The 26,421-nt window shown below is 34.7% G+C and overlaps 1 protein-coding gene across 2 annotated transcripts in view; it reads left to right on the top strand.

Annotated features, from left to right (window-relative positions):
- LOC118269026 (putative inorganic phosphate cotransporter) overlaps positions 1-26,421 on the top strand; it is a 69,724-nt gene that overhangs the window by 32,927 nt on the left and 10,376 nt on the right. The window contains exon 1 of one of the 2 annotated variants that reach the window (XM_050704026.1): positions 13,189-13,512. The exons of the other annotated variant lie outside the window; for it this stretch is intronic. Coding sequence (XP_050559983.1) covers positions 13,431-13,512 — 82 coding nt within the window. The 5' untranslated portion in view covers positions 13,189-13,430. Of the gene's footprint in view, positions 1-13,188; positions 13,513-26,421 lie in introns of those variants that run through there. 2 annotated transcript variants of the gene reach the window in all.

The following is a 26,421-nucleotide window of genomic DNA, read 5'->3' as shown; positions in this document are numbered from 1 at the left end:
TTCCTTTTTAAAAAAGAGCTTTTTTGTTTTTTCGGCTCTGTTTGATTACGATTTGACAATACGAGTAACTTCACCACAATTGGGTACAATGGATTCATCTTAACTGAATGACGACGAACAATTTAGTATTATAATATTTTATAATGTGCACCTTTTAGGTATGCGTTTGGTAAATTAATGCTTGATCGGTTTTGTTCTAAGTTGTCCTTCGATTTATGTTTGGTTTCTATTTACGGCATTTGTAAGTACTGCACTTGATATTATTCAGAGACACGGTCTCGGCCTTAGATCGGCTCCTAGTAAACCGATTTATGTCTAGCATACTGTGTTCTGTTGCGTAATTTTCCATCATCGAGATGTCTATGAATTCCAGCCTTTGCCAATAGATTTGATGATTTTTGCACAAGCGTTATTAAATAACAATGTAGCTGTTGCGGTTTGTGAAACCACATTATTGTGTTTAGTGAAATAAACACAAGCAAATAAATGTTAATGGAAACCTAGATGATTTCACTTTTAGATATTTAGAACTCATATTCAATAGTTTTAGGAATGAAATTACTGAATTAAAATTACTAATAATTGCCGTATACATATAATAGGAATTTAATGGAAATGATTACTTAAACTATTCCGAAAACAATTTTATTGCTAATGACTGGTCCTTAGCAATTATGTTCCATCGTTAAATTTTCCAGTCATATATACTTTTCAATTGAAAGAAAATGTCCTAAAAAGCCTTCCGGGTTTTTCCTAAATAGTAAATACTATAACAGTGGCGAAAGATAAAGAAATCCTACTAAATTACTCGATACTAACTTATACAAATATATAGATTATAAAATACTGCAGACATAATACAAAGTAAATGTTATGTTTGAGTTTTTAATTATTATGAAATCTTTTTTCTGTGATGAGATAATATTTAAACGTTACAAACGTTTGCTGACTCAGTGTGTTTATTTATTAAAATTGAAGAAAATGGTTTGAAATTTTAGTTTTGTATGACAAAAGGCGCGTAAATCTGGAACGTACAAACGTTAGTCTAATTTACACTAGGTACATTAACATCAGCTGAATAATGGACACCGTTTTTAAGCTGACATCTGTGTTTCCGAGCTCCTCAAAGAGCTATTAGACCACCACAGATGGAGTCCAGTAGGGATGATGCCCGATCCCCAGCTGCGGGTTACTGGGGCTCCGGCTCGAAGAGCAAGTGTAGGAACGGGGTGGTGTATAGTCAGTAAAAGTCTCACACTTCCTCTCGCCTCGCCCAACGCAGGAAAAGTAATTGGATAATTCCTTCCTCACTCAAAAAAAAAATAAAATGTGTAGTTTTATCGCCGACACTCTGAAAATGCTGCTCTCTAGTCTTTCCATTCTATTCACTAGTGAAACATATTTTTTCTTTCTTACTTAATTTAAACACGCTTTCAGTTGCACTAATTAATGCTAATTTCAGTGACTTAGTTGTCGAGTTGTCGTGCAACCTAATTACCTGTCCCTTTCTGTTAACTGTTAATGGTACAATGAAATTGATCTTAATTCACTTTGATGACATTTATTACTAGTTTACTAATTAAATCTAGACGCAAAAAAATGGAATCGTTTTCAAGTTAAGTAGGTATAAAAAAGTGAACCATTTTCTAGACTACGATTACTAAATAAGGAGTCTGAAGATTGCTTTTTACTATTATTTTGATTTTCTGATTACAATAGGTTGCTTCTATTTAAGTACCTATCAAATTATAAAGAGACTTATGGCCGTGTTCGTCTCCCCAAAACTGACACTTACCTAACTAAAAGGTATATGTACGTACTATAGCGTGACGTAGCAGCTAAATTACACATATACATTACTGAAACAATTAATAGGATAATGAATTGGGGCCTGAGTATGGTTTAAGTGTGGGAGAGTAATGCTTCGGCACGAATAGGCCGGCTCAACTGGATCCGTTGTGATCCGTTGTGTGAGTGAGACCGGAGGCCCAATTACTCTCTTCCGAATCTTTCTTATCCCCGATTCATTAAATTCCTAATCTCCAAAAGCCCGACAACGTACTTGTAACGCCTCTGGTGTTTCGTGTATCCATGAGCAGTGGCGATTGCTTACCATTAGGTGACCCGTCTGCTCGTTTACCAGCTTATACCATAAAAAACGGTGTCTTTAATAATACTTATTTGATCTTCTGATTAACTGTCAGCACCTAATTATAAAACAGTCTTAGCACGTAGTAAAAGTGGTGTACAATTAATGCCATTAATTGCACTGCGCTCGTAAAATAATTGGCGAAAAGTGGACATTACTTTATCCACGTATATATTACTGTTTTAACGACCTCGCGTGTAATAAAAACCATGTTATGTTTTATATATCATATTAATAATACTTAATTACCGCAGATTATAAAATACGGAGTCTTTTCTAATTATCTTATCTCTAAATATCCTAAGTATTTTATGTGGACCAAGGCGAGCTAAGATTTTTTACTCCTGTACAAGTAAATCTTATTTATTTAGCTCGAGACTACCTCGAACTAAATTCAGGTTTTATGCTTGATTAGTTTGATTACATACTTATTATTTAGAAAAGGTTTATTAGTCTTGTTTTAAAGAAATTAACTACTTATTATAAAAAAGTGGTTTGTGAAGATTAGTCTCTAAAAGGTCCAGCCATTTTTGAGTTTGAAGTTTGTAAATTATTCTACTTTATAGGAAACATATTTGATTTTCAGCTTTGTTGTATTGTAATAAAGTCGAATATTATTATTAAAGAAGTTTAAAAGTATTTTGGTTTGCTGTCAATTAGTCGATACCTATAAGTATACGATTTAGTTGTAGACAGCGAGTAAATATATTGGTGATTGGATGAAAAGATGACCATCCAAGATAAACGTTTCTTAGACTGATTGGACATTTATGTAAAAGGAAAGCGAAACATCGATTGAATGCTTAAGAGAAAACAGAAGAGAAAATAATTGTATTTTAGACTAGAAGAGTTCCTTTGTTGGGAAAACAATTTAGTGAAAAGATCACTTAGAAAACTCTTTTAATAACTGCTTATTTATTTAACTGTTCTCTGTTAAAACATTAATCAATGTTTTTACTATTGTCCGGGTAATATTTCCTAACATCGTAAGCATTTATTGTAATTGTAAATAACAATTACATATTAAAGCGTTTAGCAATTTACTTTAATTACACATTGTCTATGCAAATTGTAAAACTATTCGAAATCATATTTATTAATAATGGTGATGGATTTTTCCTGAACAGGTGCACGTTTTATTTCCGATGTTTATATTAAAGAGCATTTAAATTAAATTGAAGTTTTGATAAAGTGTCTATTAGGCCCCTAGCCCACGGCGACAAATTATTGTCAGCATCGCTACAAAAAGTCACCGTGTGGTAGGGGTCTTAGGAACCTTAGAAGCCTTAGGGGCCTTAGGAGTTTCGGTTTCAAAATTCTTTGTAGACAAGTAGTTTGAATTTGTCTCCGGTGTATCCGAACCTCTAGGCACTTACCTAACTATATACGAGGAATAACAACAGCTACTATCTAATATATCGCAGGAGGATTGTAAAAAAGAGATTGTAAATATATAACCTAAGTAATTACAATGAAATGAATGCAGATTACTCAATAATTGTTTAGTGAAAGTAAAAGCAGCTACTTAGCTCTCAAATCATGCGATAAAAAGGTGGGTCTAGTTAATTGTAGAGCTCTTATTACCGCGTGGCTAGCTCCCAAAATGTTCTAGTAATCTAGAAACATATTTGGTCACTAATCACGCTACGGGAAGTAAAATTAGCTACGTAAAAATGTACGTAATATTTGCTGGACACGCAATGTCTGAGTTTAGTGCTGGTAGCTGAAAATTCTTTTGGTTTTGTTTTATTATGGTATAAGCCGGTAAACGAGCCGACGGATCATCTGATTGTAAGCAATCGCCGCCGCCCATGGACACCCGAAACACCAGATACGTTACAAGTGCGTTGCCGGCCTTTTCAGGGGAATTCAAGGGTTGTTGGCGCATCGGGGATGAGGAAGATAGGAAGGATTAGGAAGATTAGGTTTTCTTTGAGGCCGTGGCTCTTCTACACTTAAAGTAATGGTGATAAAACCATATAATAATACAGCAAATCTTAGTACCTAGGTATGATAAATTATTATGGGATGTGATTAGTGCAAACCCAGTTCCAGACAAAATTACTAGGTATATGCATTATTAGTGGAGCGCTCCAACACTTAAAGTTACAGTGAATGGTAATTAATATGACCAATGTGGGATATTGTTTTTTACACTATAAATTGCAATGTTTACCCAAATCATAGTAGGTATGACAAATTATGGGATGTGATTAATGCAGACCCAGTTCCAGACAAAATTACTAGGTATATGCATTATAGCCAATGTATTTGCATATCATCTGCCTAAATGCTCAATAAACTCGTTTTGTAGGATAATTATTACATCCATAGGTCAAGGTACTATATTTATCTTGTTACCGATGTAAATGGATTAGTGGTCTTACACCGGATTTATCCTGATTTATGGAACTTTTACTAGCTTCACTGACGGGCAGACTGACAGACTATTATTTCTTTATTTGTTGACATTTCAAAAGTACCTATTTATTGTTTAATTGGAAAAAGGATTTGACTTTGACTTTAACTTACACAATATAAAGTTAACTATATAGCTAGCATTAACTTTTCTTTCTATTTAGACTACATATTATATTATTCAAAACGATTAATCAGTCCTACAAAAAAGACAATAATTCTCAAAAACCTTTATCAACTTGACAATATTCAAATTGCTGACTAATTCCGTTAACAAAACTACAATATGAACACAATTGAACACATAAAAGTCATCATCAATCAATTCTATTACAATAAACAGCTACAAAGAATTTGTAACGGCACCCGCGAAATATTAAGTCAAGCCGCCATATTGCTGTAGGACAATGTCAAGGTATCACACATTCAGCCAATGAAAACATCTTCGAATGGGCACATGTAGGTTGAGTCGATTTGGTTGCTCGCGAGTGTAGTTTATACTGCAGTGTATCATGTTTCGCGCGCGCCTCAAAGAGCCATCAGACCACCACAGATGGGGCCCAATGGGGCTGATGCCTGACCCGGAGCTGCGGCCCTAGCGGGTTTACCGGGGCTCCGGCTCGAAAAGCAGGAGAAGGAACGGGGTGGTTTTTAGTCAGTAAGAGTCTGACACTCCCTCTCGCCTCACCCAAGGCGAGAAAAGTCATTGGATGATTTTCCCCCCTCAAAAAAAAAAAAAAAAAAGTGTATCATGTTTACAGTGCAGCGGAAATAGTTGTTCCAATACTTCACCTATTATACAGATAGATGAAGTAGAAGAAAATATTTGATGTAGACAACCATGTAATATATTTAAATAAACAGATTTTGTACAAATATTTTTTTTTCTTTTCATTAGTCATAATTAATTACCGTATTTTTTTCAATGTACACAATAGAGTGCGTTTCATTTATAATTAAACTGGCCAAGAAGTTCCATTGTACATAGCAGCTGTCGCTCCGCTCTCCCCTCCACGTTTTTCTACATGTTCGAGATACTGCTATTTTTATACACAGGTATCTTTGAAAAATGTTCCTATATGTCTACTCAGGTAAGATTTAACATATAAATAAAAAAAAATACTGTTTAAAGTGAAAATATATAGTCAAACATTAATTTTTTATAATAATTTGTTTAAACAATAAAAAAATTGAGTGCACAAAAAAATTTTGGGTAAACATTGCAATTTATAGTTTAAAAAACAATATCCCACATCGATCATATTAATTCATTCACTGTAACTCTAATCCGAGGTTTTACGGTTTTGAATGCTCCAGGCACTCCACTATATAGCCAATGTATTTGCATATCATCTGCCTAAATGCTCAATAAACTCGTTTTGTAGGATAATTATTACATCCATAGGTCAAGGCGCTATATTTATCTGGTTACCGATGCAAATGGATTAGTGCTTTTGCACCGGATTTATCCTGATTTATGGAACTTTTACTAGCTTCACTGACGAACAGACTGACAGACTATTATTTCTTTATTTGTTGACATTTCAAAAGTTTGTGATTTAATTGGAAAAAAAGATTTGACTTTAACTTACACAATATAAAGTTAGCTATATAGCTAACATTAACTTTTCTTTCTATTTAGACTATTATTATTCAAAACGATTAATCAGTCCTACAAAAAATAGACAATAATTCTCAAAAACCTTTATCAACTTGACAATACCTACTCAAATGGCTGACTAATTCCGTTAACAAAACTACAATATGAACACAATTGAACACATAAAACTCATCATCAATCAATTCTATTACAATAAACAGCTACGAAGAATTTGTAACGGCACCCGCGAAATATTAAGACAAGCCGCCATATTGCTGTAGGACAATGTCAAGGTATCACACATTCAGCCAATGACATTTCGAAACGGTACTCGCGTCCTAGTATGTCACTACACTATTGTTTTGGTAAATACCGTTTATTTTGATAGAGGTGTTATTATGTTTATTGTGGACCGTTGTGTATGAATGAGAATTGAGAATAATATGTTTATTTGGAGTACGTAATAAGTTCCTATTGAGACTAGGTAGGTAAAATAATATCATGGTAGAAATTATCGAAAAGCTGAATGATGATATTAATTTTTACGTCAGTTTTCTTTATTTTTCGACATTGACAATTATATTTTTATAATATGGGTAACTATCGTGAGACTTTATGTCTCACGATAAATTAACTAAAAATCACGGTTTACGCACATCAGTGTTAGCAGACGTGGCGACGTCACGCAGCCTACTCTACACAGTAGACTCATGATGAAGAGTCCCTCTGTGACTCGAAACTATCTTCATTAATTTACGTGAATGTTTTCAATCAAATGAAACGACTTAAGTGTCTATATTTGGGTTTTTATACCGGCTTAATAAAGTTAGGCAATCAAAACGGTAAAAAAGCATTAACAGTAAAATGATCCAATCCAACTTTCATGATCCTATCCAATAACACCTAAATCAAGACATCAACACTCAAAATATGGAACATGGCTTAGGATTAACAGTTATTTTTAACCAACCGGGATGAACAGATCCAATTACTAAGGTGTGTTCGTAATTGTCGTGGGAGGTTGAATCACATAATAGCCACGTACTTACAGTTGCAACAATTGCCGGCATTCGGTACTGAACAGCCTTGCACGTGGTCTTCAAAGAGTTTGTATATTTATCAGATAAGGTACTCTACTTACCGTCTGTCTACTTGATAGTTAATTACTCGAGGTTTTCACTTGAACTTGACATGATACGGTGTTGTAAAGGAACGGCTTGTTGAGAGATGTGGTTTCCGCTTCAGATTTGTGTTAAGGAGACATTTTAGTATCTGCGTAAATATAACTTAAATACTTATACATAATGATCATGACAATATTTATTGGACTAAATCTTAGCTGAACAAAATATCTTTTGGCCAAGAACCATCTTTCTTATTTTTTTATTTACGAATCAGGAAAATTGCTTTCTGCGTTTCATATTTCAGGCGTGATTATCGATGTTTTTAGGTTCCGTTTATTGGTTTAGCCATAAATGCAAATGTTTCGTTGAAAGCATTCAATTAGTAGATATTTCAAGATACTAAGCATAGTAACTGCAACGTTCTCACTCAATCCTTGACAATGTCCTCTCATTTGGCCCGCAAGTGAGTCGTCAGGCCACTGCCAATCGCGTGTGAAAGACCCCAATTCGATAAGTGGCTCCTTTAACGCTGGTGTGCGGATGATTTCGGTATTATTCCATGTTGCACGCTACGCTAGGTACACAGGGTTTCGCTAACCAGCTAGATTAGTCACGAAAGCGTAATACTTTGGTTTTTCCAGTCCTTGTTAATGTTTTTGGGGCAGAGAAATAAGGGTTAGGTAAAGTAAGAAATGGATAATCCCATTTCTGACTGAAGAATGGCAGAGTGCAATCGGGTCCTTAATAATAAACAGTTCTTTTTGAGCGTTTGTTTCATATAAATGATAAATGATGTCTGTCAGTCTGTCCGTCAGTGCAGCTAGGTTACTCGGAACCTTTAATCAAATCTCTTCAGAAGTAACTTTTTGGCCGGCATTTCCTATCGGTACATATTCTGATATAATGCCGTTAACAATCAGTTAACACGAGAATTAAGTAATAAATAGCTAGTAGAGCACCACTAGGTATGTGTAGGAAAAATCTAGGAAAAAATTAACACGGCAGCCCTAATGTTAGCGTGGGCTAATTCTAAACGGTGACATCCGACACACAATGAGATGGTACCGTGTTATTCATTCCTACAATGGCACTTAGAACAGCCGACAATAGGTAGGTAGGTATCTAATGCCCATCCCAATGCGACTCGTAAACACTTTGTTTGGATAAAATAGGTCGGACTTTGGAAATTTCCACCTTTCCAATCACGCTGTATCAATAGGTAATTAATTTACATTGGCTGATTTCAGTGGACTTGGAAAATAGGTGGTAAATGAGAAGCAATTCGAAACTGTTTCGCTTTAATCGATGTTTGACCTTTTTGAAAAAGATGTAAAGTTGAAAATGTATTAAATACAACAGTCTGGTGTTTTTGGGTACCTATCTGTTTGAACATAAAGCACCTTCTTAGCACTTTCCTTTCTAAATGTGTAGGTATATGTATTATGCTTGCATTGTGTGTATTGCATAGGATATTTCATGTGATTTAATATTATTTATTTCACAATAGCATAGCATGTCACATAAAACTTGTTATTGCGAAATGCGCGCGTTGTATAACATGTTATTAAAATCTAAAAATATTATTTTAGCTATACCTAAAAAAAGTTAGTTTTTATTACATGAACTTTTCAGATAGTTCATAACTTTGTTGGAGTAATGCTAGGTTTGTTTTGTACATTCTAGGTTCTTAATATATGAAATGGCGGCAAACATTTACTCTTACTTGGTTTCAGACTTACAGCGCCACCTGTTACGTACTTCTGAACTAATTCGTCTGAAGTGTTTCATAATTATTTCAATAGATGGCAGTAAACACAATCTACTACAGTTTGCAACATTAGGAGAGATGGCGCTACAAGTCAGTAGTTGCAATAGTATTATCACGCTGTGTTTACATGTTATGTACAGTTAGTTTGGCGAAATAATGAGGCGTGCATAAATCATCATTTACCTTACGTTGGTTTCATTGAATCGGTACTATGTACAAGGTCACCGCTGATTGCTCAATCTAATTACGGTAATAACTAGGCATTTATCGGAGGTTTTCTCGCATTCTAAACAAATTAAAATTTTCCTTTATCAGCACGGATGCGGAGACTGGAATTGTTCATTCATACAACATATGAATTGTATCAAAAAAGCAGTTTTTATTTTACTACTCTCATGGTGTCATAATTATGGAAGTCCCATGTAAGGAGGGGCGCATTTTCTTATGAGAAAAGTCATTGAATAAAATCGATTTTTTTTATGGAAGTCGATAGTAAAACTGACTCCAATAATCTCAAAAACTATCGGGCCCCAATCGATCGTATGACCGAGTACCTTCCAGTTTCTGTACATCTCAACATCTATTAAATAATTCATAAAAGGCACTAAAGCATATACCTACATAAATTTTATAATCTTTGATGAATGTGTGTAGAATTAGCAGGTGGCCATGGTGTGATCGTATCGTAGCATCCGATCAGTTTTTGGAACTCGCCTCCGCAAGGGTCATTGAACTTGCATTTTTTTGTACTATGTTTGTACTATTTTTTGTTTTAATTTGTTAAGTATAAGCTTGACATGGACACTTTACAATGTGGTGACTCTTGAAAGGAATATGAATGAAGTACTAGTCTTTTAAGATGATTGTGTGGGCAGATGTTATTGTATAGGTAATATTCATCATAGGGCGAAATGAAAGAAAGTTCCGAACATTGGAATCTATAGATACTTTTTAATGAGTCCTTGCGTCCTTCAAAAGAAGCTACTATTTCTACATAAACATTTTCAGATATGAACTTAGATAAATTAGTGTAGAATAAAATTGTGAGTTCAGTTTTCATGGAAACTTAGGAGTGCCTATTTGTCTTTTCGGGGATCATTGCCACGTTCTACTAGACTGAATTGCTTACCAAGAGCCCTGTTAATATTACCTGTGATTCCTCTGGCGTTGCGAGTGTCCATGGGCGGTGCTGATCGCTTACCATCAGGTGATCCGTCTTGTCATTTGCCCCCTTATTCTATAAAAAAGATATAAATCTTATGTCAGATTTGAAGACGACTTTCTGCTTTCCAGTTCCGCTGACACCTAATGTCGTGACCTATCATTTAGGTATGTAACAGTTCTTATTAGCCATCACATAAGGATCAGGGGCCTTAGTCTGCTATTACAATTGTGTCAGAATGGTCGATCACTGAGCAGTGCGAGAGAGACGGAGTTATACAACCTACATAGCTCTGTCCCTCTCGCACTGCTCAGTGATCGACCATTCTGACACAATTGTAATAGCAGACTAAGGCCCCTGTTCAGCTTGGCATGAGAATGTGGTCTGCACACGAGAATCTGTTAATTTGCACGTGAGTATGACCTGCTCTGATACTCATTAAACATACAGTTGTGGCATCCAATATTAACCTTTATTTTGTTCATGATAAGATTCATATTAGCCGCAAGATAGCAAAGATTTGCATCAGTTTTTTATTCCATTGAATACTTATCTTATGGCTTTGAAATAAAATTCAAACTTGAATAAAGCTCTAAATAAAAGTTAAATGTCTAAATTATATCTTAAATGGAGATTTAGGCATTCACTATTGGCAGAAATCCAGATATTAGGCAGACTGGACGTCATTTAGCACGTGGCTAGGTATAAAGCTGTCCCTGTCACTCGTTTGTTTTTTAATAAAGTCATGCAGACAAATATGTAGATTAGTCAGCTCTGTATTAACTAGGAGTCTAGAAGCTAAACATAATAGTCATTTGTATTTGCGGCCCAGTAGGGCTGATGCCTGATCCGGAGCTGCGGACTAACTAGCGGCTTTACCAGGACTCCAACTCGAAAAGCAGGAGTAGGAGCGAGGTGATTTATAGTCTGTAAGAGTCTGACACACTCTCTTGAATCGCTCAAGACGGGAGAAGTCATTGGATGATTTTCCCTTTTAAAAAAGCGTCATTTATATTAATACTTTTCAAGTTTTCTTTAAAATCATATTTTCGCACCAGTATCTTTAATTAAGATGACATCAAACTCCATTAATCCTATTTTTGCTGCGTCATATTTGACTTACTTAGCACCAAGCCTCATTTCCTTCTGATTCACTGCATAGCCAAATATGCGCTGTGCTTAGTCAAGCCGCGAGGATTCCAACGAACAAAGTTTGGAGATAAGGGACTAAAGAGTCGAGTCGAGTTGACTTAACTCCTAAATCCCCAGTCTGCTAACTGCCTTGTTATTTAGAACCAGATTTTAAAGCTTCTGATTAGTCAATTTTGTCGTACTGGGTAGTGACGTCACAAAAATTCCGTTGTGATTGGGATATGTGCTTTGAATCGATATATTCCCGGAGTGTCAAATTCCATCATCACAGAATAATCAATTGATACATCTTAGTCCAAAATACCAGTAAATCATGATCTTTAACACTTCTAACAACGTCCTACCTAATTACTCATCTATCAGGTAGGTAAGAAGAAAATGCTAACGAAAAAATCTGACCATGACACAAAGTGAAAGATAACGTAATTCAATACAGATAACAGAATACACCAAACAGTGCAGATATTATGCAATACACTAACACGAGTGATTCGCAGCAAGATAACCTTACTCATACATTGCTGTCATCACTAGAGCAATCAAACAATATACGCTTAGAAAACGAGCAATGTATTTATAGATATGAAATGTGGCCGTGATGACGTAGATGCTAACGCGGGTGTGTTACTCGATGCTCTTGGCGATGAGTCACTAGTAATCAGAGGAGCGCTTGTTGACCCCTTTGAACTTACCGGTAAGGAAGCCTGACTGAGCTCTAATTTACCTACGGGTAGAAATTGTGTCGAAGATACGCAATAAGTATTGACTAGACAATGTTAGTCCCCTACTCCTTGAGTCCTATGATTCGGAAAGAAAAACCCTAAATGCCATTGGTAAGATTCATTATTATGCACCTAAATAAGGAAAATCTTAAGACAATTAGTAAGAAAACATGAGAAGTAGTTTTCAAATAAGGGTTTAATTTAATTTACATATATACTTGTATTATACATCAGTAACAAAAACATATATGTGTATGAAACTATAGTTTTTGAGGAAAATATGAACTTGGAGTTAATAATTTATTGCAGTTATGACATTGTTTGTCACTTAACCATCTAAAATGATATGAGTAAGGAATACGGTAGAGGAATAGAGTCATAATTTAGGGTTAAATAATTAGTTCATTGAACACTCGCGCCCTTGTCGAATGGCTCATACTTCAAAGTGGACCCTGGCGACAAGCCAAGGAAACATTACATTTAACATCTTTATAAGAAACCCTTCAGTTTTTAGAAAGAAATATTTGCCTTAATTGACAGACGTGTATCAAGTTCTAAAAAATCGTCTTCACAAAGGCTATTTGTTTTAACGTTTACATTTACGCATCCAACATTGTTTATTGGCATCATGTCCGTTCCGCGAAATATTTCAAATGGCGCGGAACACGAGTCTGTGGGTGTTTGTACTAGTTTAGATATGGTCGGCTTTTTGTCAGCTATTTGAACCGCCTTCAACATAAACGCGAGCTACAACATAGTTCCATTAGTCGCCAGAAACCCCGTCTTGAATTTCAAGTAGCTCAACATTAGAAAATTTTTTATTTTCCCCACTAAACACAAGATGCAGACTTTCAGTCTACACTTCAGCTAGTACTTGCATCGTCCTAGTTTAAAAAGAGATTGATACCAGACTATTTGTGATATAGCTTGTCTACTCTTACGCTTTGAACTCCCGCCGAGTAGCGGTACCTATTCCTATTACCGACGGCTTTCAGCGTTCTGTAAAAAGTTGAACCGGCTCACGTCATCGCATGCTTGGAGCGCGTGCGCCGTCTGCCACGCCCCCGCGAGCCCGCGCGCCCCCCGCCAACCTCCGGGTATATTTACCGGCGCGTCGCGTCGCCTCACAACCGTCAGTCGGTCAACAGTCCGCTTCAGCAGAGCCTTCCTACTCCGTCACGTGCAACCCTCACCATGTCCACCCTCTGTCACTCTCAACCACTCGTTGGCTCGCTCACCAACGTTACGTAGGTGGTAGCGCTGAGAACGCCTTTTAGTTATAAATTTTCTAGTTAAATTAGATTCTTTACGTGCTTTCCTCTCGATTATTTTAAAATGGTTTCGCGATCCCGCGGTGCCCACGTGTTGGTTTGGGAGCAGCCTGGCTTGGAGGACCAGCGTCCAGGGAGCAAGGCCGGTGAGTTGCCGTTCTGTTTACTATTTGCAGCGTAGCGTCTGTACTGTAGGTAGTTGCTACTACTGTGACGTCACGGGCAAAGGCCGTTTACATGGGGTGCTTATCGTACGATGTATTGTTAGCGAGCGTGGATAATACTAATCTAGGCACCGCTTGATAAGTGCAATGATTCCATTTAACAACTTGCGGTTTTGAGAAAATGCAACAGCAGTAAAAACCTTATGGATTTAGTACCAAATGGTAATTGGAGCTATTTTTAAATTGTCTTTTTCTTCACATTAATTATCTGTAGATAATATGTCATGCTCCACGAGTTATGCCTACTCATCACCGCCCAGCATTACTACTACTGAATTTCAGTTTACTAAGGGTCTTTTTTCACTCAGTATAACTCCACATAGTTATAATCCACGTCACTTGAAAACTTAAACTTAGAATTTCTATCATTAATCATCCAAAAACTCGGGCTGGACATATACCTACGTAACATCCGAAGGAAATTAATTATTTTTTATCATAGCTTCCTTTAAATGTTGAGATGCCTTCATAATTTTTGTTACGTTACCTCCTGTTGGATTTTATCCTCATACATGCATAATACATTTGAATTTCCATTTTACAATAAAAACTAATCTCCTATGAGATGAATTCTAAATCAGATAGCAACAGTTTGCAAGCTGGACACGACCACATCACATGAATTCTCTCAAAAACTTAAATTTACAATGATAAATGATTATTATAATAACATTAAACCTCAAAAATAAAATGCCATTAAAATATTTACTACTTGCGTATTTTATTGAGCTAATTATCTTTTTTTAAACTGAGATGGTCACTAACACTATTATTAGAACTTGAGACGGGATATTTATCATGTTTATTTATTTCGATGAGTTACCGATATTTCGGCACTGTTGCAAGCGCCATGATCACGGATGAACTGGAGTAAATGCCGGTGGATGTTTAACTTAAACTCATCGAAACAAATAAACATGGTAAATATCCCGTCTCAAGTTCTAATAAAAGCTAATTATCGACTATCTACAATATTATAACACAGTAACACTATTCCGATCAAGAAGTTTTTTGAAATTAGGTCGTTGTGTTCAAAATAGACTAAAGTTTGGGTATTGTAACCATAGTATCCATTTGAAACAAAGAAATTATATGTCTACAAAAGCGTACTTGTGAATGAGTAAGGAGTAAGGTAGCTGATTAATTAATTATAATAAAGCTGACAACTTTGTTGATTTGTTTGGACGCGCTATTCCTCGGAACGGCTAGTCCGAATTGAATAATTATCTTTTTGTGATGGATCCAGTTCATTTATCGAAGAAGATTATAGGCTATACCACTTCATGTTGCTATCGATAGGAGCTGAGCAGTGAGCAATGAATAAAACCGCGCGGGAGTAGCTACTATAAAATCGTTTACGCGCATATCGCAAGTACTTAAAACCACAGTAATCAAAGGAGGTGTTATATCCTTGGTTTCCGCAGTTAAGATTACAATCGTGAGATTTACTATTAATCAATTATACAGAAGCACTTTATTAGTTTTTCTATTTCATTATTAGATATTTTTCATATTTTTTTCCGATTTTCGAAAATTTCTCAGTTGTAGCACGGAGTCTGGAATTGTGCCCAGTATATGGCAATAGGCTCACCCCCTATTACTTGGGACTTACATGGTGAAAAGTGGGTGTACATTGTATAGCAGCATTACGTGCCGTAATGTGCACCTCTGCCTACCCTTTCGGAGATAAAAGGCGTGGCTTTGTGTGTGTCTGTGTTTCTATTTCATTATGTATTTGTACGTTTACTTTAACACAACGAACGTGATCTTTCTAAAAAACCGTATAGGAAATGAATTTTTATTGTCACCTAAATTGCTGAACACAAAAAGTCGCTCGCTTACAGCAAATTTCGCTAAATGAGCAAAAAGTTTGTATGTAGGTAGGTACGTATATTGTCAAATTGTTTTCTTATTTTTTTCTTATATTATTGGTCATCCTTGACTAGTCGCCTTGAATCGACGATTTGGCTTTTTGAAAAATGATATTTTTGTTTTTGTCTATGTTTAGATTTTTGCAAAAAATATCTTTTGTGACACACTTTATAGGTTTTTGCATGGCTGGCTCTATATTTAAGTCTGAAAACATTTTGGTTTCTATTATTCTACATAGTGGTTTTTGTTAAAGTCATTTTTTAAATCCATATACACAAGTAGATCATCATTGGGTGCAAATGTTAATAGTTTCAGAGTTCGTATTTTTTGTATTCCATTTTCGTTTCTTTGTTCGTTACTCCTTCACGTGAAAACAGTTGAAGGGATCGGGATGAAATTTGGAACAGGGGTAGATCATGGTCTGAAATAACACATATTATGCTACTTTTTCTTCCACGAGAAAGCGGGTGAAACCGCTGTAAGATAGTGTCTTTTCACATTTATACACAAAACTGGGTTTATCTACTCCTTAATCGCATTTAACCAAAGAATCTTGTAAGAAAATGTGATGATAATTGAACATTAAATTACTAAATGCTGCCATTAATTGCAACTAAATGTAGCCAAGTAGTCCATTGAAATGTTACAATTTGAAGGCCGAATAATGCATTTTTTAGAGGACGCAATTTTATTTTTTGGTCATGTAGGGGGGGTCAATAGAAGCTTAACTTGAAGTTTGTGGGGTCGCCACCCTTGTCCCTCGGCCGCCATCTTGGAAAAAGGGATGGAAACACTTTTTTTGCTATATCTCGAAAACTATGCATCGTAATAATTTTTTTAAAATCATAATTTGTAGAAAATTATTTTGCCTACAAATATGTTTATATACCTTTTTGCCCTAAATTAACAATTAAAGAAGTTATAAGTAAAAAAGTGAAAATTTTTTAATAAAATTTTCTCTTTTGCTCTATAACTTTTTTAAACACTTTATAAATAAATGGCTTCAGACCAATCTTGTAGAATATTTTTCGAGAAAAATTTTTCCCTAAAACTGTTTTCAATTTCATTCATTAGAAACTCAGTTACAGCGCTCCGAAGTTAACCGGGTTCGTCAAATTAGTCCAGTCAAACAAGCTTAAATTAGGTAAGAATCTCGGAATGCGAGATGACCAGCTGTAAGTTTGTATATACTTGTATATTGACCCCCTAAAACTTGTCTCCAAACCATGGTATATATGGTAGGGTGTAAGCAACTCTTAAAATTCAGGGTCAAAGGTCCCAAAAATCGTTTTTTTTGCGGTTTTTTGGAAATAACTCATTTCCTATGGGTTTTTGGTATTTGTATTCATTATCAATATTGTAGAATACAAAATTCTCTACAACTTTTGTCTAAATTTTTTTTTATATGGTGAACCGTTGTCGATTTAGAGGGCGGAGAACGCACGGTAAATTTTCCACTTTGGAAGCGTCTATCTTTCAAACAATTGAATTTGACGAAAAATGGTTTGAGAAACTATAACGTCTTTTTTAATGTCCTATCCATAACCAACCATCACGGATAGGTTAGCTGAAAAAAAAAAATGTCTGATGTATTGCAGTGACCGCGCGTTCTCCGCCCTCTAACTCGACAACGGTTCACCATATAAAAAAAAATTTAGACAAAAGTTGTAGAGAATTTTGTATTCTACAATATTGATAATGAATACAAATACCAAAAACCCATAGGAAATGAGTTATTTCCAAAAAACCGCAAAAAAACGATTTTTGGGACCTTTGACCCTGAATTTTAAGAGTTGCTTACACCCTACCATATATACCATGGTTTGGAGACAAGTTTTAGGGGGTCAATATACAAGTATATACAAACTTACAGCTGGTCATCTCGCATTCCGAGATTCTTACCTAATTTAAGCTTGTTTGACTGGACTAATTTGACGAACCCGGTTAACTTCGGAGCGCTGTAACTGAGTTTCTAATGAATGAAATTGAAAACAGTTTTAGGGAAAATTTTTTCTCGAAAAATATTCTACAAGATTGGTCTGAAGCCATTTATTTATAAAGTGTTTAAAAAAAGTTATAGAGCAAAAGAGAAAATTTTATTAAAAAAAATTCACTTTTTTACTTATAACTTCTTTAATTGTTAATTTAGGGCAAAAAGGTATATAAACATATTTGTAGGCAAAATAATTTTCTACAAATTATGATTTTAAAAAAATTATTACGATGCATAGTTTCCGAGATATAGCAAAAAAAGTGTTTCCATCCCTTTTTCCAAGATGGCGGCCGGGGACAAGGGTGGCGACCCCACAAACTTCAAGTTAAGCTTCTATTGACCCCCCCTACATGACCAAAAAATAAAATTGCGTCCTCTAAAAAATGTAAAGCTCATGTAACATTTCAATGGACTAGTCCATTGAAATGTTACAATTTGAAGGCCGAATAATGCATTTTTTAGAGGACGCAATTTTATTTTTGGTCATGTAGGGGGTCAATAGAAGCTTAACTTGAAGTTTGTGGGGTCGCCACCCTTGTCCCTCGGCCGCCATCTTGGAAAAAGGGATGGAAACACTTTTTTTGCTATATCTCGAAAACTATGCATCGTAATAATTTTTTTAAAATCATAATTTGTAGAAAATTATTTTGCCTACAAATATGTTTATATACCTTTTTGCCCTAAATTAACAATTAAAGAAGTTATAAGTAAAAAAGTGAAAATTTTTTAATAAAATTTTCTCTTTTGCTCTATAACTTTTTTTAAACACTTTATAAATAAATGGCTTCAGACCAATCTTGTAGAATATTTTTCGAGAAAAATTTTTCCCTAAAACTGTTTTCAATTTCATTCATTAGAAACTCAGTTACAGCGCTCCGAAGTTAACCGGGTTCGTCAAATTAGTCCAGTCAAACAAGCTTAAATTAGGTAAGAATCTCGGAATGCGAGATGACCAGCTGTAAGTTTGTATATACTTGTATATTGACCCCCTAAAACTTGTCTCCAAACCATGGTATATATGGTAGGGTGTAAGCAACTCTTAAAATTCAGGGTCAAAGGTCCCAAAAATCGTTTTTTTGCGGTTTTTTGGAAATAACTCATTTCCTATGGGTTTTTGGTATTTGTATTCATTATCAATATTGTAGAATACAAAATTCTCTACAACTTTTGTCTAAATTTTTTTTTATATGGTGAACCGTTGTCGATTTAGAGGGCGGAGAACGCACGGTAAATTTTCCACTTTGGAAGCGTCTATCTTTCAAACAATTGAATTTGACGAAAAATGGTTTGAGAAACTATAACGTCTTTTTTAATGTCCTATCCATAACCAACCATCACGGATAGGTTAGCTGAAAAAAAAAAATGTCTGATGTATTGCAGTGACCGCGCGTTCTCCGCCCTCTAACTCGACAACGGTTCACCATATAAAAAAAAATTTAGACAAAAGTTGTAGAGAATTTTGTATTCTACAATATTGATAATGAATACAAATACCAAAAACCCATAGGAAATGAGTTATTTCCAAAAAACCGCAAAAAAACGATTTTTGGGACCTTTGACCCTGAATTTTAAGAGTTGCTTACACCCTACCATATATACCATGGTTTGGAGACAAGTTTTAGGGGGTCAATATACAAGTATATACAAACTTACAGCTGGTCATCTCGCATTCCGAGATTCTTACCTAATTTAAGCTTGTTTGACTGGACTAATTTGACGAACCCGGTTAACTTCGGAGCGCTGTAACTGAGTTTCTAATGAATGAAATTGAAAACAGTTTTAGGGAAAATTTTTTCTCGAAAAATATTCTACAAGATTGGTCTGAAGCCATTTATTTATAAAGTGTTTAAAAAAAGTTATAGAGCAAAAGAGAAAATTTTATTAAAAAAAATTCACTTTTTTACTTATAACTTCTTTAATTGTTAATTTAGGGCAAAAAGGTATATAAACATATTTGTAGGCAAAATAATTTTCTACAAATTATGATTTTAAAAAAATTATTACGATGCATAGTTTCCGAGATATAGCAAAAAAAGTGTTTCCATCCCTTTTTCCAAGATGGCGGCCGGGGGACAAGGGTGGCGACCCCACAAACTTCAAGTTAAGCTTCTATTGACCCCCCCTACATGACCAAAAAATAAAATTGCGTCCTCTAAAAAATGTAAAGCTCATGTAACATTTCAATGGACTAAAGATCTAAATACTGAGACGAATGACAGTACATTCCTAATTTAAATGGAAGTTCTTTAGTTTATATTTCTGTACTACGTCAAAGGTTTACCTATCTGGCTGGCAATAGAGGACGAATAAAGAAAACTTTGAAATGTCTACATTTGAAGTTGGAATGATAAACATCAGTACTTTATAGTTTGTTTAGTGATGACGCAAATAGTGTAAGAAATATTTTATTATGAAATCTTTTACAATTTTACCTTACCTACCTGTATTATAATGTACTTTGTGTGTCCGGCTCGAAACGCAGGAGTAGCAACGGGGTGGTGTCTAGTCAGTAAGAGTTTGACTCTCTCTTTCGCCTAAACCCTTGATGGGAGAAATCATTAGATGATCCTTAAAAAAGTAGTTTTGTGTTTAGGATGTCCATAAGGAAAATAATTATAACCAGGCCAATCGGTTTGTTTCCCACCTAAGTAGCATAATAAACCTCAAATTCATCACCGTCATCATCTTGCAGCATTCTCATTAACAGCTCCCATAAATATTATCAGCAGTTTTAATGGTGGTTGCATAAACTAATACGCCCGTAATGATCCGTCTCCCAAGGTCATTTGACAAAGACTCCATTGTATACTGGTCACAGTGCTTGAACACTATCCTGTAGGTAGAATTCTATAATTACTTTAACATTAACATAGGTAACTATTTTCAGTTGTGATTATTTTAAGTCAATTTTCAAGTTATGGTTCTATAAGAAATCTATTTATAGATTTTTTGTTAATGGGACAAGCTCGTAACATCCTCTTATACCGCTGCAACTCCTGTAAGCCAGGATCTACAGTAGATACAACCATGAAAACACTGTAATACTGAAGTCCCAGGGACATGAATAACTGTCTTGGATCCCGCAACGAAATATATCAGAAGATTTTATTGTAACTTTCGTGAGACATACTAAATTAATTATTATGTTATCGGCTTACTCACGTAACGTTTTGACGAGGAACTCGACTAGTTTCAAGCCATGCTAGAGGCTCATATTCAGCTCATATTGAATATGAGCCTCTAGCATGGCTTGAAACTAGTCGAGTTCCTCGTCAAAACGTTACGTGAGTAAGCCGATAACATAATAATTAAATCAGAAGATGTTATTAGAGGAGAAAAAAGAGAAAACGATAGTTTCCGGATAGGTTATTGAAGCAGGAATTTGATGCAAATCTAGTAAAACCAGCGAAAGGAAATATAGAGTTATTTATGGGCACAATGTTTATAATTTGACCTATCAAACGAAATCACGTAATATTTCATTTAGATTGACAGTTTGACGTTTACGCTTGATTTATTTTTCTCTCGCATTTATTTAATACGAGACGGGATCAAAATATTTGTATGCTACGCTGTTGTGACGTTACGCAGAATTTGATATCAGCTCAAATCTCAATTCGTAACTTTGGCGCCTTTTTTGTTGGTCGACGCGTCGCTTGGGCAGCCATTTTTCCTGGAATAGTGCACGATTTCAGTTTGTTAGGAACTTGATCCATGTCCACAGGACCGTGTCAGGCCTCTAAGCTTAGTTTTATGAATACAATATGTGCCTGTACCTGGATATTTTAAATAATATTAATAGTAAATCAAGGATACTAGGTACCTATTGTAAATATAACCAAATTAGATGGGACACACGTGAATCAAATATTGCTTCGTAGATAATTTTTAGGTAATTACATATTTACTTATATGTATTTGCATTCTAATAATTATAAAGTATCCAATTTTAAAGTCGGGTTTTTAACTTTGTGGTGTAACTACAATTGTTAAATAGTAACGGGAAAATATTAAGGAAATGTGTGTAAATAATTTCGTCGAAAAGGCAAAGGAAAAACAAATACAAAATACGTAATATGTGTTACAAAATTAAATACAACATTAAGTCGTTTATATTTAGGTAATAACACAATCTAACTTATAGACAAAACTGAAGGAAACAGGAAGATATTGTAGTGTAGGTAATTTTCTCATATAAAGGCCGTAAAATGTAGATGAGTGTTGGGTCACGGTCGCGTCATGTCAGAGAGGTCAATGCTCTCTGGTATCGGTTTAGTTCAGTGTGCTATCGATCAATTTTCATGTTGAATAATACAAAGTACTGAAATGATTTTAATCAGGACACCTTTTGTACACAAAACGAATACATAATTATTTAGGTAATGGCCTGTTTAAGCTTCGCTCGGGTTATTTGTGAATGTGTGTTGAATTTTTCTTTCTTACAAGACTTTTTCTAACCATAACGCATAATGATAAAAAAATAATAATTATTCAACTGATTGAAGAATATGGTAAATATCCCGTGTTAAGTTCTAGATTAAAAACTTAAAGGATTGAAGAAGTTCGGGAGTTAGGTATACTCATACAGATGTAAGAACATTTCAGTTGATTTTCTTTTCAGAAACTATTAATGCGGTACTGGTACTTTACATTAACAACCAAATATTGATACAACACTTATATAATCACCAATACTTAGATATAGGAAATACCAACAAAAAGTCTGTTTTAAAATAACAGAGAAGAAGCGTTATTTGATACAATTGGTACGCAATCTGTTAGACCTCATTATCAAGTTCGCCATGAAAGGCCTTGACGCATAGCCTTGGTCTCCAATCTGTCGCGTTTTAAGACATCACCATCAGCTTACCGTATGTGACGTCATTTGAAAATATCGCGTGTGTGTCTCGTATAATTGGGTAGTTTCCTTAGTCAAAAATAAATTATTTCGACTTTTCAAAACAATAAAATATTCAAAAATAATCGCTGTTTCATTCATAGATTTGATGATCTACTTAATTTTCGATTTTTTCTAAAAATAAGTCTGCTATTTCACGTAAAAATCTGATGGCGTCATAACACACTATTTTATACAAAATTCATAGATAATATAGTTTTTGACGTTTCGGAAAAGTATTGAATTTGTCTAGTAGGAAACTAGTTTATTAGACAAAAATATATCATTTTTCTCTTGTCATTGTTAATTTGACATTTGATTCGCCGTGTCTTTTTACCTGCGTTTGTTATTTACGTCATATTAGTTGATTCTTACGTCAAGAATACAAAGGTTGTTGTAAAAATTACTCATATTGGTGCTGATTTCTTGGAAACCATGTGAGCTGAAAGCACGTGAACATCAATATTCTAAAAATATACCTTGTAACTATTGTAAATAGATACGCCAGTGTATTTTTGTGAACAAAACTTCTATTGTTAGTAGGAAATTTTGTTAGGTTATGTTGATAAGTCAGAAATTGGCGCCAAAAGTTTACCGCCATTAAAATTGCTTTTTTGCAGCCAGTCTTTTTTTTATTAGAAATGATTTCAAAGAGTTTTTATAACTTTTATAGTTCACAGATTATAAACGTTCTGCCAGAAGAGTGTTTTTATTATTTATATTCAATATCAAATGACGTCAGAATATAATGCTGATGTATGAAAATGAAAAAGTGTTACATAGTTTGGTAAATATAGATTTTTGTAACATTGTGACCAGTGTCTAGGTATCTAGCTTTTTTTGTATGGGGAAAATCGTCCATTGACTTCTCCCGCCTTGGGTGAGGCGGAGGGAGTGTCAGACTCTTACTGACTAAAAACCACCCCGTTCCTTCTCCTGCTTTGAGCCGGAGCCCCGGTAAAATACCTGCCATCTAAATCCTTAACTCCTTTGGGTTTGGATGACTGTATAGTATTGTAAAGTATTCATTTCTGGCTTAATTTTTTACTAATACTTTTTTTTATAAGATTGTGTACCAGATAGACAGAAAATCGTTACTCATTGTAGTCTAATAACTAGCTATAGATATCCGTGTAATCATTGTGAAGCATTTGAAGTGCAGCGTCGCGGAACGGAGTCATTTGACAAACACGCGTACGGCATCCACAAACAATGTAATTATGTAGACGAAACTACAAAAGTGCACACATGTCATTATTACTACTTGATTGAACAGTTCTACATAAATAACATACTCATTGTTAGCCAATATAATTTTATTTAAGACTATACCAAAAAGGAGATGATTGGGTATGTTTAAGTATAGGTCTGAAACTCCTTGAAAAATAATACAATACATACATAACTTTACGCCTATCTCCTATGGGGTAGGCAGAGACAATGGTCCGCCAACAGTCATCAGAAAGAATAATAATTAATTTATTAAATAAATTAAATGAAGACAAACTTCATAGTGGGATATTGAAAATCTAAACCAGAATTCATATTTGCTATTAAAGTTTCGCTTGGCTTAAGAATGTTTTAAATGTCAGAGTAACAATTTCAGTAAATGTCGTAGACAGTCCGAAGCTTTGGCACTGAAATATAAATCAATTCAATTCCTGTGATGTTGTAAACTTATAGATTTATTTATGGATGGTTGTATAAACATGCTTCAAAAATTATGTCGGATGACCGTGCTGCATTAGAAAGTAGAACTTAAAAGCACTGATATTAGAGTTCAAAACGTTTATTTATCTTCTAATTATAATATCTATTAATAAGTTGTATGTAAGTCGGTAAATAGTGATGGAAAATTGCATGGCATTTGCGGATCGAAAGACCAAAGGAAAAGTTCAATACCTATTAGTTATTTTTATCTATTTTCTGCTGCTTTTGTGTTACTCTTTATGTTTGACAAGACTGTTAAATATTGTTCTGTTTTTTTTTTATTGGTCCTCTTGGTCCTTTGGTCCTTTTTGCGGCTTAGGTACTCACGGACTTTAATATGAAGTTGGTTATAAAACTTAAAATACTTACACTATAACTTAAAATACATATATATCTATTTACATTTATATATTCTATACATATATCTATTCTATTTACATATTTCATTACATCTATCTATTAAGATATTTAGTTCAGTGTAATAGATCGCATTTCTTTCCGTTTCTAAATATAAATGCGATGCAATCATACAGCTATTCGGTGTAAGTATTTTTTGCTTCCGTCATACTATGTAGTACCTAGGTATCTATGTATTTCTATATCAAGTGTAGTGCGTTTTATGTTTCAAAGAGCTTATGACTTAAGGCGTAGTGTTCAATTTCACTGAGGACTTGCTTTCTATATTCTGCTTGCATTTATTTTTAAAAGTATTAAATTCTATAATGTTGAATGAATGTTACGGTTCCTGTACCTACTACGTAGTTTCGTGATAAATTTGGTCTGTGGCGGCGCAATCTAACCTTTTGACCGCCAGAGCATAAACGCTTCGCTGTGCCCTCCACGCCAAGCCACAAATTCAACGAAATAACCCTGAAAATATTAGGGATTCCAAAATGTTATCGAATGTGTTTATTTTGTTTTCTCTGTAATCTGTTTCTTGGCATCTATAGATGTCGGATAACACCCGTCTATTTACTATGAAAAATTCGTAACTTTGCTCGGCAACCTCACTTGTGACCACTCAACCGACGCGACAATTTAGCTCGCAAGCTACCTAGTCTACCTAGGGTTAATAATTTTGTTATAATAAGAGTTACATAATGTAGTACATACCTAAAATACTACGTGTCTAATAACATTTACGTATATTGTTTACATATCGCATGTGTCTTGTCGCGTTTCTAATTACTTACAGAATTAGTAAAATAATTAATAATAACTAAGAAAGCCGACATTTTGGCTCTAACGTGAATTACTATTGCCAAGTTTGTTATAACGCCAATGTAAATTCTTACGTCTTTGGTGCTGTAAGAAGTTATTTTTATCACCATTTCTACTGAATCATGAGTTAGTTATATTTATGAGGCCTATTTCATTGAAAAAGTTGAAGTGAAAACATCTATCATGTTCGAATATTTTATTTATGTAATACAACGTCAACAGACGTCGCAGCAGACCCAGAAGGAGATATAATCTGACACCTACTATAAGAAATTAATGCAGAAAACTCTGCACAGAGGAGTCGAGGGAAGGTTGCGAGGCTTTTGCTCTGCAATGGGATGATCACTGCTAAAAATAAATAAATTTATTAAACAGTTCATGTATAAAAAATGAACCCTTAGCCACACCATTTTTACTATGATCGCTAAAAACTAACTAACTACTCGTGGGTTAAGACGAAGGATATCTGCGTTCCACGCCGGCTATGTAATAATACATAAATAATAAATGCTTTTGTGATATCCATAGTTTCGTAAATAATAAGTGAGTAAATGTTAAGGTAAAGTGGGCCCTTTATTATGACTGTACAATAAATATGGTCGAATTGTGGTTTATGACACCTCTCTATGTGATTAATGCATTGTCTATTTAGTTCATTGTTCATTCTTTGTGACAAGTTTCCTTAAAAGTTGAACAGAAAAGCACTAAGTAGGTATAGGTAGGTTAGTACATAGGTAGTTAACGTTTATTAAAGAAAATTATAGTTTGCAGTAGACGATTCTACAATATATTTTTTTAATTTGTCCTATTTTGATATTTTACCAACAATACCTTTTTTTGAGGGGCGAAGATTATGCAAATGATGGTTTACTCTCGTACTTGGTTGAGACAAGGTTTACTAGACTCGAGTCACAAAGACTACTTCATCATCCACTCTTGATTTTCGAGCCGGGGCCCGCTAGGCAGTCCGTAGTACAACTACCACTTTACTTTACTTTATTTCACATTTTTTCATTTATGTACAAAGGATATGCCAATTTTACCCCCAAGTTATAGATAACTCTATGCTTAGTCGAACTATAACATTTTCCTGTATTCGTATTATCTTATCGCCTATAATATGAAATTATACGGACTA

Source organism: Spodoptera frugiperda, chromosome 2 (genome assembly GCF_023101765.2).
Source record: "Spodoptera frugiperda isolate SF20-4 chromosome 2, AGI-APGP_CSIRO_Sfru_2.0, whole genome shotgun sequence".
NCBI classification, from domain to species: Eukaryota; Metazoa; Arthropoda; class Insecta; order Lepidoptera; family Noctuidae; genus Spodoptera; species Spodoptera frugiperda.
The sequence above is the reverse complement of the archived record's forward strand: the minus strand, read 5'-3'. Positions and strand labels throughout refer to the sequence as shown.